General features: G+C 35.9%; 1 protein-coding gene across 1 annotated transcript in view; it reads right to left on the bottom strand.

Annotated features, from left to right (window-relative positions):
- The window catches only part of l(3)80Fj (lethal (3) 80Fj), a 65,866-nt gene extending 53,933 nt beyond the window's left edge, over positions 1 to 11,933 (bottom strand). The window contains exons 1-8 of the mRNA XM_071590957.1: positions 11,896 to 11,933; positions 11,646 to 11,804; positions 11,467 to 11,569; positions 11,191 to 11,386; positions 10,826 to 10,946; positions 5,771 to 5,995; positions 4,644 to 4,896; positions 1,848 to 2,026 (exon numbers count right to left, since the gene is read on the bottom strand). Coding sequence (XP_071447058.1) covers positions 1,848 to 2,026; positions 4,644 to 4,896; positions 5,771 to 5,995; positions 10,826 to 10,946; positions 11,191 to 11,386; positions 11,467 to 11,569; positions 11,646 to 11,660 — 1,092 coding nt within the window. The 5' untranslated portion in view covers positions 11,661 to 11,804; positions 11,896 to 11,933. The remainder of the gene's footprint in view (positions 1 to 1,847; positions 2,027 to 4,643; positions 4,897 to 5,770; positions 5,996 to 10,825; positions 10,947 to 11,190; positions 11,387 to 11,466; positions 11,570 to 11,645; positions 11,805 to 11,895) is intronic.
- Positions 11,934 to 16,589: the final 4,656 nt, after the last annotated feature.

The following is a 16,589-nucleotide window of genomic DNA, read 5'->3' as shown; positions in this document are numbered from 1 at the left end:
TTCTCGTAACTGTTTCCCCATTTTCTGTTAATTTCCATAAGAAATCTCCTCCTTTATAGTCTTTCCTTGGAAGGCAGACTTTTTAGTTATATTTACAGGGTTGTCATTTCAATTAGTTCATGAATAAATCTGATATTGTTTTTCAGGCACTAAAAGGTTTCAGTTCCTTCATTGCTCAAAATAATTTCAGTGCCTCTTATTATTCTTCCTTTATTTGTAAATGAATTTTAGTGCCACAGCAATTTATGAGCGGATTATTTTGTTTTTAGTAAGTATCAGTGACCTTGGCTAATCAGTTGAATGAACTGTCTTCATGCACACCTAATTGTAGTGGCCATTTTGTAAAAATTGTACAAAATTTAGGAGAGAGAAATACAAATGCTCAACATCAAATTTTGCCATAATAGAGGAGACTTTAAAGCTAAATTTGAAGCTTTTAGAATATGCTTGTTTTTTTGCTTGAATGAGTGCTTCAATAAATCAAAAAATTATCAGTCCAAAGAAAAACTGGAACTTCTATACTTCTCTGAGACAGAAATTTCTCTCTGTCATTTGCAATTCCTTTATGGCTACAGCCAAGAATAAAAATTTGAAAGATACATCGTGATTCTACAGAAAATATATTTCTTTCCTCTGGAAATGAAGTGATGAAAAGCATACATAGTTGACCACCTGTAACCTAAGTTTTCAGCAAAACAAAAGCAGCAAACAAAATTGCACCCGAAATGAAAGGAGTTACCATTTCTTGATTCAAATTAATTCCTCTTTCAGTAAAAAATTGTCACAATGTTTTCCTATGGCTGATCCCTGAAAGAATTTATTGTGGACATTTTAATTAAATTTCTTTTTTTAAGATGTCAAATGAACAATTAAGCTGTTATTATAAACATTCCTCCTGCAAACTAGTATGATGAGACAAATAGGGAAGAATAGTGAAAACCTAGCACCTGCACAGTGAATTTAGTAAATGCGGTAGTTTATGTTTACTTTATGTAATGGGTCAACTGATATGTGGCTCATCAGAGGACCTTGTCTTCATTTGTGTGGTCAGGAGTAATGAAGAAGAATTACCCAGGATAGCTTATTTAGAAAAAAAAAAGAATGAGAACTTTTTCAGAAGTAGAGAAGTTATTTCAAAAGCATTCATATCTGGGTAAACCCTTTCAAAAGGGTTTTACATTTGAAATAATATCATATATTTAATAAATTAGTGAATTACTACAGATGGAGCAAAATCAATTATATCTATTAAATGTGACTTCATTGCCAAGGGCAAAAACATTAATGAAATTTTTATTAAATTATTATCATTGCATTATTCACCAAGAAGTATCAGAACATGTAACGGACATTTTATTATAAAGTTATTAAAGCAATTAGGGGTAACTCTCTTCAACAACCAATTTTTCAGTGAATTTAAGGATTGACCAGTGCTATCATTGCAGACTGCTTTCAAATAGCTGCTGTTGACTTAAGTTTTCCAGAAAGATCACCCTGGGTTATAATGTGAATGGGGTGCCCCAAAGAGGCAATGAGCCTTTGACCAGGAATGAGGGAAGGAGGGGATCCCAGGCCACATTCTCCTGGCCCAAGAGATCACACACTTAGAGATGAACTTTGGGTGAGATGAGATGCTTTCTGAATTGTCAAAATCCTGAGAATTATCTCACGCTATTGTTATTGTCATATCATTACCCTGAACGACATTCAACAAATGTAAAGCAAAGCAAAATTCAAATAAATTAATAATTTTAGAGATGCAAAATTGAATGCAGAGAATAACGAGGGCAAGGCATGTGACTATATGGGGGAATGTGCTCCAGGGACCACAGTGAAAGAAGACATACCTGCAGCACACTGATCTTATGTGTCGCAACTGTCAGCTTTCCTTCAGACCCATGAAACACAGCAAAAATGTGTTGCAGCAGCTCTTCAATAGATGCAGAGTCACTGCACTGTAGAGCCAGATAACGGCATGCCTCTGCTGCCTCATCCCTCGTAAGATCTTCCTTGCTGTGCAGATTGGCTAGATACAAAAATCAAGACGGACAATAAAAACTTGATTCACAAGTATAAAAATATTTTGAAGTATATTGATAACAAAATTAGGAAGTAAAAATGGATTAATACATTAATATGAACATTTCAAGTAGTAACAATGACTCTACCGAGATTCTTTAATAACAAGGAGCAAGGAGGAGCATGGCATGTCTGGTGGTTAGTCTTTGAAACTGCCGTGCAACCTCAGCTACTGCCCCACCCACCCTCAAGCAGTAGACTAGTGCCCCACTGATCACAACCACAGCTACTCCCCGTGAACATCTCGCCTGAATCATCATGCAATATAGTAATTTCCTCTGACTCATTGTTGCACATTAAGAGTCAGGGCGAATTCCTCATTTTCTTTTTAGACATTTATTTGATTTGCTGTACCTTGAGGGAGTTCTGTTGTTTCACAAATTAATGACATCATTAAACTGGAGAGCATTTCTTATTCTTTCACCCCCTAAAATTTGTAGAGCATGGTGTTGTGGGAGTTAAAAAGCTTTTCTGTTATCTACTCTGGAAAGTCCAATGACCAACAGGTAGTCAAGCTAGTTAAGTACCATATGCTGCAAAAATGGTTTGGTTGGTGCCACAATTCAAATCTTATTTTACTCGCTATGAATAGTGTGGATGAGTAGGACATGGGTGGCCTGCAACACTTGTCTTGTGCATATCATAGAGCTAAAAGAGCTCAGCTGTGTTACAAATTATTGAAACAAGCAATCACAAATGCTTAAATAAAAGATTTATTTTTGGTAAAACAACTGACACTAGTAAAGAAAGCATTACAAAGAGGAATATTATGAGATTAACTTGGGGAAAGATATCTCATTTGGGTTGGAGATAAACAACCAGGAAAAGTAAGACAATTAAGGTCAGATAATTAAAAAAATATTATAAGATGCAACAATAAGATTATTAGCAATCATTGCAACAATTTCAAAGTGTAAAAATCATTTGTCTTGAGCAGGATATGAACCCGAATCCCTCAATGTCCACCTGAGTGCTTTAGCCAGTTTAGCTACCAAGGCATCCACTCACATTCTTCTTTAAAGGGACATGGGCTTTAATGGAACAAGTCGTTATGACAAAATACCGTTAATCCAGTGTCACAGGTGTTCATGCATGTTGCACCACAGCCCACGGGGTTAAAACCAACGTTAAAACACTAGGGTGTTAATCTCTTTGGGCAAATTCAAAGAAACTGCACGAGATGCCATGACAGTAACTTTGAATGGAACCATTCATTAATGTGCATTATGATGCAACAATTTGGGATAAGGGCATTGCATCTAGTAAGGACTACACCGAGAAAGATCATCAAAATTTGGAGATTGACTACAGACGTCATTGAAAAAAAGCACAGATCATTCCTTATTGGAGAGCCCTCATACATCGTAAAAATACAGAAAGCATAAACACTTCAAACATGAAGTAGAGCTCTTGTCCTAGAGAGTCTTGGAGTCGTCCAAAAAGCCATGGGATTAGACTAAAATTTCATTTCAACAAATGAGCACTTTCAAGAGCAGAGGATTTGATGCAAATAAGTGACGAATGAGAAATCTAAGAAGAGGTGCATCTTCATACCTTGAAGATTTCTAGCAAATGCATAATTTAAAGATTTATAATGAAGGGAATTTAGTACATCACGTTATTTGAAGTGAGCTCCCTGATAAATTATTAATTGAAGGGTTACCAAGGGCAGAAAGTTCAACAGCCCTACACATGCATAATACTGGAGGTAAAGTCACCATAGAGCAGAGTGGAAAATAGTAATTGATCTTTATTTTTAAATATTCAAGATTTTGTAAATTACACCATAGCATAATGTGATGATAAACACACATATGATGTACAGTAACCTTCATTTTCTGCCTACAGTCGCAATACTGACCGAGTGATTGCATTTATTACTGGAATTTCAATTCACATGACACTGATCCCTCCTTTCGTCATGTTCTGTTACCTATCAAATGCAAGGCCAGTATCAAAAGGGGAAAACACCTTTGCCTCCTTTAAGATACTTACATAAGAGCCTTACATATATTAGATTACTTTACCATTAAATAAAAATAGGTGATTTATTGATTGACATAAAGTTTCAACAGTGGGAATTTTATTTAATCTTAGGCCAATTTGACCTACTTTATTGTGGACCATGAGACCTAACCCATATTTTCTCACATTCAGAAGTTTACCAACCATAGGATTTTCCAGGAATGTCAACATGATTAATGAAGGACACTCAAATTCAGTGGATAAACTCAAAAAGCTACTAAAATAATTTTAAAATCAATCTCAGATAGTAATTTTTTCAATATTCCAAACAACTTATTAAAAACCTTAGATTTTACCTTTAAATAGTATTCACTCCGAGTCTTATAGCTGTAACTCATTCTTTTGACTTTCAAAGAAAGAAATAAAAATAGTCTAAGAAGAAACTCTACTAATTTGTGATTAATTTTATTTGAAAAACATTTCTGGATTAAAATTATGGCCACTTACAGAAGGATAGAGATCATGGAAATACAAATGAATTATTAAGATCAATTCTTCCATGACCAAGGAAATCATCATTGAAGTAAAAAGTGCCTTACCGATGATGTTGCGGCCAAGATCAATGGCATAACGACTCAGGTCCAAGGACAGCTTGGAAAGGAGGATTCCCACACTCTCTAGGGCCACTTCAGGACTTCGCAGCATGGCCTTTTGCAATGCTGGCAGCATTGTCTCCCTGAATTCCTCGTGGGATGCATGGCGAAGGAGGGGCTCACACTCCCGAATCAAATATGGTGGTGGCTTCACTTTGCTCCCAATGGCAACTTTAGCCACAGATGTAGTGAGAGGGCCCTGGAAGGCAATTTAAGTTAGTCTTGTATGCAAGCCACATCCCTGATGAACAGCACATGACATACAGTAGAGATGATAATAATAACAACAGTACTGAAATAGCCTGTGTGTCATAATATTAAGAGGCAAATTACAGACACCAAATTGAATGAAGAAGTTAATGGATTTACATGATTTTCAACAGTTGGATATAACAAATCAGATTAGTTTGGATTCCAGTCAACCTTTATCAGATGGTACTTAAGATGACACATTCAAGACACCTGACAAATCGTGGCAAAAGCTCACCACTGGCTACCAAGGAGTGACAGCCTCGAAGCAGGCCACATAGTAATAATAGTTATTGGGTGGAGATGGGGACTTACAGCAAAGGTCACCTGTACCAATAGGGATATGTGAATAATTTGTTATTTGGTAAAGGTAAGATTTTCAAATATGGGTGAATGATATGAGAAAAACCCGGCATCTGCATTAGCAAATTCATAACTAGAGTCGCCAAGGGATCCACGATTTAACCTTCTTTCAGACAAAAGTTGTATGGACAGACAATATGTATTGCTTTCAATTAGGAACCCAAAGAAGGGATGGAGAAACCACTGAAGAATCCTGCGACCACTGGGATTCGAACCCAGGACCTCATGGCAATCTGACATAACATAATAGAAACATTTTATGACACAAATGAGAGAAAAAAAGAAAACTCAGACAAAAGCTTGAAATAACAGTAATGAAAATAAATTTATATTTCCTTTGGTATGAATTCACTGCAAGTAATCAATTTTAGCAATCATGTCAATTGCTTCCAAATTGAGTTACAATAATTTCAATAATAGAAAAAATATTTTGTGATAAAATCAAATAAGAACATACTAACCTTGTACTTGTTGATTAGATCTACTTTTTTTTCAGCTGACAGGTACTGAATCAGATATGCTCCTAGAATGGTATTTTGAGCACTGGGTTCACTTGTACCCGTTAAAATATTGCTGCACATATCAATGCACTCTGGTACCAGGCTCCAAGTCATTGATAGAGTTTGATAGGCTTTGCGAGAGCGCAGAGAATCTTCAGCCGCAACAACCACCAGGAGAAGGGTTGCCTGTGGAGCAAGAGATCATAAAACATCATTACTGAATGCTCACAAACCATTGTTCTTAGGCTCCACTTCATGCCTGTCTGAATGAAAAAAGCATAATCGTACACATTTCAAACCAGGGTTTCACTTGAGCATTATAATTTGCAATACACACAGCATTTTTTGAGACTGTAACATTTTGAGAGGAAACATTACTATATAAAGATATTAGGCTAGAAATATACATTGAATAAATAAAGATAAAGAGATAAAATAACCAAGATAAGGAGTCATAATAATATTAAAATATTATTGAAAATAATATTTTAATATTATTAATATGATACATATTAATAATATTATATTATTGAAAGGTTAAGAAACACGCAGAAATGTGTGACTCTGGATGGTGACTATGTAGAGAAGTCTCACGAATAACAAATCAAAGGAGGTGATTAGACAGGAGGCTTGTGGACAGGATTTTATTCCTTACACCACACCTAGAAGATGATTTAAAATGTTTAAAGAGAGGAGCCAATCCATTCCAAAGGAAGGTGGGCCCAGACCTTCAGTCATTTTGGAAACAGAGGTAAACATTTAAATCGTTGCTGCATCATGAGAGATGATAGTCAAATAATGTTAAGAGAAGTATCAGAAATATCACTGGATTCCACCCAAAAGTTGGTACCAAGGTGAAAAAAATTACATATGAGATGTGTTTGTGTGCAAAAGTTTCAAAGACTGCTCAAACCAAAACATTGGGACATTTGCGTGCCATTGTGTTTGCCGGTGGAGTTACAAGAAGATGAGAACTTTCTTTCACAGAAAATCACAGCAGATGAAACTGGCCACATAAGTTGAACCAAAGAGCAAACAGCAAAGCTCTGTTGGAAAATCTTCAGCATCACCAACACCAAAAAGTTACCGCTTCTGCTGGTAAAATCATTTTTTGATATTCAGGGAACGGTGTATCAGCCATGCACACACAATGGTAAATGGAGCATATGAAGGGAATATGCTGAAAATTCTCCAATGCCACATCAATCACAAACAGCCAACTTTCAAAGCAACAAACTGAATGCTGCACCACAATAACGCATGGCCACACATTGCAAATGTTTATGCTATCTCATGAAAATCATTGTGACTCTTCATTGCATCTTCTCTAATGCCCTGACCAAGCACCTTGTGACTTTTCACTAAGCCCCTAGTGGAAAAAACACCAGTGGGTAAATATTTGCCCTCCTCAAGATATCAAACTCAAGCCTACGACCTCTCATCAATAATGAAGTCAGGCCATGGCACCATGCTGTGCATGCCATGCATTTCCTACTTCTTTTTCTCCAAAATGCCATTACTGTACACTTGTTTGATTCTAATCTGCATCCCCAAGACTAAATCAAAATACTATCCTAATTGAGAGACAGCAATCTGGCACCTGCTCGAATCTTTATTAACATATGATATTGCACTGTAAGTAAATAATTTAATGTCACAGCTTAAGTGACAACTTATCATTATCATATGCATTAAAAAGATTAGGTGTTCTATCACACTTCCCCTCTGTATATTCACCTACTTTGAGCTCAAGTCACCAACCACTTATTTCTGCTTAAACTGGGATAAAAGACTCAAAACATCAATTTCTCATTAACACCAAAATGTTTTAATTAATACATCCAAATGTAATGAAGTGCAAATGCTTTCATGAAGTTAAAGAATAGAAACCTTCCTTAAATACTTTTCTCTTACTTTAAGGAAATCACAAGTTAATTGGCTCAATTTGTGTTTCACATGATTAACCTTTCTTAAATTCATACTGGGTAAGTCTTTATCTGTTCTCACTGTATAACAAGGTCATCATATTACCAACAAATGGCATTCTCACCCTCTCTGTTGCCACTTCAATTGATGGTGGTTATGTGAGCCATCTTCTAATCATGAGGTCCTCACGCCTGTACTGAGAGTCACATATACAAGGTCACCTTAGTCTCACAGCAATAAAAGACATAGTCGACATCAGATATGCAGCTTTTGGCATGACCCTGATGACAACAACTTATGAAAATGCTCCAAAGAAATGTATAAACTTCTACATCTACATAATACCCTGCAAGCCACCGCAAGGGCATGTGGTGGGGGGGTGTTAGGTCACCAACCGTAAAAAGGAAAAACTTCAGCTAACTCCTAGGATATTAAAGCAGGTATTTCTTCAGGCCTGGAACATCCTTTGTCTTTGTTACAGGGGCATTTTTCCTATTCCATTTCATGATTTTGTCTATTATTTCCTCAACAGGTGCTCGATAGAATAAGTTATGTCGCACCAGCAATTTTGGTAACTGCATACATTGAGGCAAAATGTTGGCCTTATTTACTTATTTCTTTGTTTCTGTTTCATTTCTCTACATATAGCAAGATTGACTTCACTTATTGTTCACAGGGTTTACATACATTCTTTTCCATTTGTTTAACATTCTTTGAGTTTATCCTTTTAAATTTTCTCCCTCTTTTGATCACTATCATTCCACTATTTTTTTTATTTTTTCCCACCCTGAAGCTGTCTTGCTTCTCTGTAGTCCCCTCAAACCTCTACTATTATATTTTAAGTGGTAATGGTATGTATGTCTCGATCTCACCGTGGAAAATGCAAATAACTTACATGCGTGTTATATAATGGCATTGACAAGTTCTTAAATTCTGGGAATTCATTTCTAAATTTCAGGAAACATTAAAACTTGCTTTTTGGAGTAGAAATACGCTATGGTTCTCTTTGATTACTGTCACAAGCTTGCATTCCAGAAAACTAACCTATTTTATAAGTAAATTTCATAATTTAATGGAAAAACATACTTTGCTGTTTGCTGTATTCAGTTGGCGAACTTTTTGTTCCTATGGCTTTGTATGTCTCTGCACTAATTAGCATATGGCCTTCATCTGGTATCTGGTCTTTTAGCTAAATTTACCCATCCTAATGCAACTCAAGTGGTTTTAGCAGTAAGATATTGGCACTTAAGAAAGATATTAACCTCATCATGTTTAGAAGTGGGTTTTCTGACTCGGAATACATTTATAAATGTATTTGATGCCCCATAATGTGACCAGTTCTACCCCTTATGCTCAACTCTCTTAGTTTGCTTGTATATCAAAGTATCCAATTACCTTCTGTTATGTCTCATCTGTAGATTGTACTCGGAAGCAATTCCCAAAATGAATATAAAACTGGCCTGAGATCCAAGCAAAACACTCCCCTGCTTCCACAAACCACATAAAACCTCTTTGTTTATTCCTTACACTTATTCCATTGAACCATGATTCATCCTACGAGTATATGGCCAGCCTCATGGCAGAAACTGATGTAGCAAATACATTGGAGAATGTACTCCACCAATCTTAAAATTCCTCCGAAATTATGATTCACAGATTCATTTATTGCAATATGTGCCACCACATCCACAATTCATGGCACTGACCACTACACGGTGTTGTTAGCTTGATCACTTGGAGTACCAATATTTCCTCTGCCTATTGATAGTGAGAGGACATTAGTCCATCAGCTTCACTAACCCCCTTATAGGTCCTAGTATACCATGGGGCTGGTCACCAGGTAACGCCTGACATTAGATTCACACTCCTAATTAATATTCCGTCCAGTACTCACTACTCATATTCAGTGACAAGCCCATAAACGTTGGATAGTTTTATTAGAAAACTGGAATATTTACTATAATACATTATTTTGGTATATTAATATTTATCAAATGATAAGCATGTAAAATTAAAATTTGTCTCCACCGTGACTTTATGGAATTAGCATAACATATTGGAATTACAAAGTGAATAATTTCATTTCAGCATGTATAGTTAAATTCTTGGTTCAATTGATAGAAATAACTACAACTTGAACCCTTCTTTGTATTTATTTGTTAAACTTTGTCTTGTAAAAAGAACCGATCTGTAAATGATTATGTATGGTTGGTATACATTTGATAAAATGATATAGGCAAAGTAGATATAACATAATTTAAAAAAGCATTTTGATAATTTTGCTACTAATCGTATAATGTTGGCCATGTGATTCCATTGTGTTCTTGTAATAAGCAGGACACTTGTTAGATTTTAGCCAAAGAATAAGGAAGGCAAACCACTTTTCTGGCCAAAGTTAGGCAACACAGCCACCCCTTTTAACGAGAAAGACGTCAAGTCATAGTAATAGGTACCTACTCATAATCTAACCACATTTATCAACCTGAAGGTCAGTTTAATAGTTGAGAGTAGAGCTCACATAGTGCTAAACCCAACGGTATGCGAAATTCATACATTAGGGTATGGAGATCAGATCCTTTCCCTATGCCACCAATGGTTTGCCAGAAAGATCTGGTACTCAAAAAATCACACAGCTTGGATGGAGCTGAGAGTGCCCAGAGGCATCCCCAGGAATCAAACCCAGACCCATAATCTAATACGTACATTATATGATGGAACAAACAATTCAAATATTACAACAGAGATCTGAGCTGCATGACAGAAAAATATGATCGCCAGATTAATTAAGTAATGTAACCAAATTAGTCCCTTAAATTATGAGGGCTAGCGAGGATTTTGGAATGTGAATTCATATAGGTTTCTCAATGTGGGGCAGGCATGCATCCATGTGAATTGCCATTAATTCCCCATACTTAAAAACAAAACCCAGAAATTAATCAATTATTTATCAAAATTGAATCAAGCCACTATGCATAAGACATTTGATATTCAATTCCTATTTCATACGTAGGAAAGCATTGACTCCTTAAATAATTCAAATGTATCATTAACTTACTTGAATTTAAGAGTTTAACCAGCAACATTACTCACCTGAACCTCCATAAGGCGCTGAAATTCACTTTTGGATGATTCGGAACACTCCTTCCAACCATTCTGAATCAACAAGCTGGACCATACCAGGGCATAGAGTCCTGTCTGAGCTGTATTTTTCCTGTAATATTTCATCAAATATTAACCCAATGAAATCATGATAATAAAAACAAAACATCACACTAAATGAATCAAGACGTAGAAATGAAAATCTTTTGTTATAGCGTTAAGATGATGTCAAACTTCAAGATTGATTCCAAATAATTCTAATTCGAAAAACACTAAACTAAACTAAAGCACCGCTTTAGACGTAATATAAAATACAGAGTTATAGCCTTTGAAGGAAAACAAAAACGTCTTCATACGTAGGAATCAAAGTCTTGTGCGCTACAGCGACGTCGCTCAACATAGATGTCATATGCTTGATGGTCCAGTCCCCATGGTGCTTCACCAAGGCTATGATATAATCTTTAACAACAGCCTGCGACCCACTATCTCGGTATCTTTGCAAGGCGATGTGTAAAACTTTACAAAGATTTTTGATGACATTCTCGTTGACACCTATACAAATTGGCAATTGATTTAATGGATATTGATAATATATGATGTACATCTGGAAGTTAATTTGAATTGTCACATACCTGGGTTTTTCAAAACCCCTATCACCTTTTCGATAACAGCTCTTCTCTCTTTGCGTCTAGATGTCTGCAGACGGATAGGGAGGTCCTTTAGAGCTTTAGATAACTGAAAAGACCATTAGCAATGTTTAAGACACACAGTAACGAAATTACCTATACAAAATGACATCAGTTTAATATACCTCTGCCTCCGCCATGAAGCCTGGATTATGTGGCAGGCTTCCGTATAGTTACTTAATCACAATACACTTAATTTCTTCTCTATAACACACGTGGTACCTTTCTGACGAAAGTGCCGCACATCCAATACAGTTGATATATGGCCACCAATGGTTTTGGCACTAAAATAAAGTAGAATATGATATTTTTATTAATGTATTTTCATAGCGTAGACGCGTTTTGATTATTTATTAAATGTAAACATCACATTACAATGACTTTCAATGAAAATGCGGCCTAATTCATTTCAGAATTCTCTTTATAATCATCATCATGAATCAGCGGTAGGTGGCAGCATTTGTCTGTGATGGCGGGACTTAGAATCCACAATAACAAAAAATTCACTTACAACTCTAAGCCAAAGCCAAGTAATGTAGTATGAAATGCTCATTCTTATGAAGGCGAAAATAAATATATGTATGATCGATATTTACAGTTTGATTCTTTAGACTACGATTTAATCTTGATATTAGAATCAAATTAAGGACAATGGGTGCACATTATGATTAATATCATTGGCTAAATTTGTATGTTCCCTGAAGAACATTCTCATATTAGGGTATGCAATAAAATCTTTCACAATGCAAGTTTTACTAAAAATGCTACACAGTACCATATTGTACAATAAGCTGCCTCTTTCTGCAACAGTGATTGAATTAAGTTTCAGCGACTAGATTATGTGAGTTCCTTAAATTAGCTTCAAATGATTAGCTGCTAATACAGCAGTTTAGTAAGATATCATTCTAAATGATTAAACATTTCAAAAATATGCATATCTGTAGCATGAAATCCTAAATAATTTAATTCCATCTTCTAGGGAATCACTAGAGTGAGTGACAATGATAATTGCCAATTCAGTAGCCCATGTTCATAATTCTATATTTGTACAATTGATTTTAAGAATGTGTAGTGTCTATATCAGTAACAAAGAAAGGTATACATGGGATTCCTTTTAAACAGAAGGAAAAGTGACTGAAACCAATTTCAATACATACCCCAACCTCCAAATTTTAACATAGGAAGAATAATTCATTGAATGTGTGGTTTATCAGGACAAAATAAGGTGCTTCTCTTTCCATTTATTTATGTATTATATTGTTCTGTCGACCAGGCATGTGACATAGCGCACAGTCATAAAGATATTTAGAAAATAGCATTAGAAAATCTTCAATGAAATATAACAGTCAACTTCATTTAAAATTTAGAGAAATACACTGAAGCAAAACATACACCCCTGTTCACGTAACACAGCTGACAATCAATTTATCACTCAAAAACTCATCCACACTGTAATAGCACGATTAATAGTAGCTTTTTAAGTTCAGTTAAAAACCTTTTCACTGTGGATTTATTTTTTATATTCATTGGTAATTTGTTTAAATAAGAAAAGGAGTTGTTTCCTTGGGACCTTTCTAAGACACACCAATAGGCTGTTGAATTAAATAAATATTGTCACTTCCATGAGTGAAGTGACAATGAATGGATGAGTCAGACAAAAATAAAACTGGATTTTATTGTGAGCAATGCACAGTAAGAGGTACATATGGATTGAAATTAAATTTAAAATACTTCGCCTTTCCACATAAAAAAACTTTCATTACAACCTAGGTTTCGTTATGGTATAACATCATAGGCGAAGTATTATAAATTTAATTTCAATATGAAGAATTGCCACCAAGTGATGCCAGAAACTGTTTCATTTCGTATATATGGATGGTAATGACATTATTTTGAACTAAAAAAAACATTGGCCGCCTAGGAGTTCTGATGGATACCTGAGCAACAGCTTTCAAAGACCTTTTTGCATGGTGAACGCGTTAGCCACAGCACTAGTGTCTCCCCAAAATTGCACCATAGGACATACATATGTGAATGCATTTTGGCATAATATTTGTATTAATTTTTTGACATCTGAAGAGGCCGCTGTAATAAGTTTACAAATGATGAAGACTCCTTCTTCCATTTTATTGGTCATATCCACTACGTGAAAATTGAGAGTATTTTTTAGTATAAATCCTAAACATTTTGTGGAACTAGATTGTATTGATTGATTAGCATCAGTTCTGAGGAGAGGAGTCGAAATTGGTAGACATATTCTATCATGGAAATTCAGAAAACAGGTTTTATTTTCATTGTTGTAAGTGACAGCGGGCAATCAAAATTATTATAGGTTTTAATATTCATTTTCGGTGCAGAAATCTTGATGATTGTGAACTGCTTTGACTGAACACTGAAAAATGAATACCATACACTAGAACTAAAAGTGATATATAATGCTAACATTGGCTTAATTAACAGTGCCTCTAATAAATTTAAGGCTGCCTGGACAGTAATCAAGAGATGAACAAGGATAATGAGAAATTACACCTCTGTTCCTATTGATCCAGACAATGTTAACAGCTACTTTGTTAATTCTGTGAACATCACTCCATTGTATAACTAGTCCAAGCTGCAATGCTATGACACTACTCAGAAAGTATCCTGTCATTTCTATTTGAATTCAGTGGTGCTGGGCCACAATCTATGTCATAAAAAAGATTTTTAAAGTCCACAAGTCCAATATCAATGGCCTCTAAAATTATGTAATCAACTTAGTTATCCACATGAGAGAAAAAAAATTCCATTGTTTGGGTAACTTCCTAAACTCAAGGGGAAGGAAGAGGGTTCAATCCTAGAGGATAATTGGAAGAGTGGGGAGACAATGGGGCACAGGTCTGAATTTAAATTATTGCAAGGTTTGTGAATGGAAACGCAAATAATAACAGATCTGGGCCCCTTGTCTGCCTACCTTTTCACCTTACTTACCTGTGATTTATGGTGTCATTTGGTAATCATTCTTCACCTTTTGAAGATGGCCTCGCCATCAAAATGGAATTGCACTTTCCTCTTCTTTTGATTATTTCTTAAATACCCTTTGCCCCTCACTACCTGACACTACCTTCCACCACATCCCTAAACAGGTGATCACCCATTATCTAGTGCCACTTGAACTTGGGGAAGGGGCCATCAACATTCACAAGTAATCTCTCAGGAGCCCAATCATGAAAAGATTTTCCAACAAGCGATTGGTCACCCTTAGTTACAATGTCCCTGTTTTGATCCTCTACCCACTTTACTCTAACCCCACATTAGAAGTTAGGTTTTAGAAGAGACTCCATAGTCTCAATCTCGTACCAAAATAGGCAGCTATCAATTATCTATCAGCAGCTATGAAAACCTTCTAATAAAAAATATTCCCATTTAGCCAAAATTAGAGGTCCTTTCTAACATACATAGTATACGGCAATAAAAAATACATAGTAAAGATTAATTAGGTATTCCTCTGGCACAATCATATTTTTGAGCCTCTGCAATAAGCATGCCATTCTCATCTGAGCTAGTTCTGTAGCCATACTCATATCCTTATACCTAAGGATATATGTGGTGTCATCAGCAAATAACACAGAGTTATAAGGAACGTTACTTGGAAGGCCATTTATCACAACCAGGAATAGGAAGGGACCCAAAACTGATTTCCTCCTGATGATAGATATCATCTTGCTTTCAAAAGAGTTTTTAATTTTCATTCCTATGTATAACAACAGCATAATTTTATGCAAAAGTAGTTAATTGTATGCTTATCTGTCAAAATTATGACCAAGAAACATTATGAGAAATTCAGAATATATATAATGGATTTCAAAGTAATAACAAGTTAAATACTGCAATAGTCCCAAATACTGAGTATTGTGATATATTCTAGACTTCCTGAATATCCTGAAACTATAAAAAATAGTAGTGGTACATACACTGTGCAACCTGTCTTAAACAGCCACTGATGAGTTGGAATTATTATTGGCTTCTTAATGAGGTGGCCTCTGGACAGAGATGACTGTTGCAGTGAATCTGATATTGACAGCTTTAAATTTCAAAAATATTTGCATAGTGAAAGTACAGGGTTTGGCAGTTATCTCCAGACAAATTTCAATTTGAATTTCCTGCCACATCATGGTTCCACTGGTGGTGGAGATTGGCATACGTGAAAGCTATAGGCATCAAGTAAACAGTCATAACCTCAAAATGGCCAAGATGTTACGTACAAGTGCAGAGTACAATCGAAGAGCCGCCATTATCCAAAGTGTTCACTCAGTGAAATAGTTCGATTCTTCAGACACCCCAGATCAACTGTTTATGATATTGTAGCTAAGTATAATGCTTCGGAGAAGTCTGGGGAAGATTCCAATAACCCGGCGAGAGAACCCATGCCACAAATTGCCGAAGTCATCGAGAAGGCCAAGGCTCTGATTTTAGAGGACCCAGGGTGATAGCTGAGGATATTGGCATCAGAATTTTGAATGTTAATGAGTGAACAATGCATTTGATGGTAGAGATGGACTTACCATACAAGCCGTACACAATAGAGGTGCGACACATGCTGTCTGAGGCTGCCAGAGCAAAGTGAATTGCTCGATGCAACCTGCTATTATGTTATCTAAAAATTAAGTTGCAGGGCAAATCAGATTCTTTCCTGATGAAAAAATTTTCACAGTCGTTGCAAAGATCAACCGGAGAAATGATCACTGCCTCACCCACGACCCCAAAGATGTCCCGATTGTTGCCCAAACAAAATTTCCAGCTAGTGTTCACGTCCTAAGTGTTGTGTCCAGTGAGGGTTATATCACGTCTTAGGTGTTGTGTCCAAGGAACAAACTATCACAAAAGAAGTATATCTGCAAATTTTGAAGAATGCCGTGAAACGGTGGATGGTAACTGTGGCCTCAGGGAGACAATATGTCTTTCAACAGAACGCTGCACCAGCTTATACGAGTCATTTAATCCAAAACTGGCTATCAGAAAACATTGTCATGTTCTGGTCAATAGAGTTCTGGGGCCCAAATAGCCCAGACTTGAGCCCCCTCAATTATTAT

This window comes from Hetaerina americana, unplaced genomic scaffold (assembly GCF_022747635.1).
Source record: "Hetaerina americana unplaced genomic scaffold, ioHetAmer1.1.p SCAF_4, whole genome shotgun sequence".
Taxonomy (NCBI): domain Eukaryota; kingdom Metazoa; phylum Arthropoda; class Insecta; order Odonata; family Calopterygidae; genus Hetaerina; species Hetaerina americana.
The sequence above is the reverse complement of the archived record's forward strand: the minus strand, read 5'-3'. Positions and strand labels throughout refer to the sequence as shown.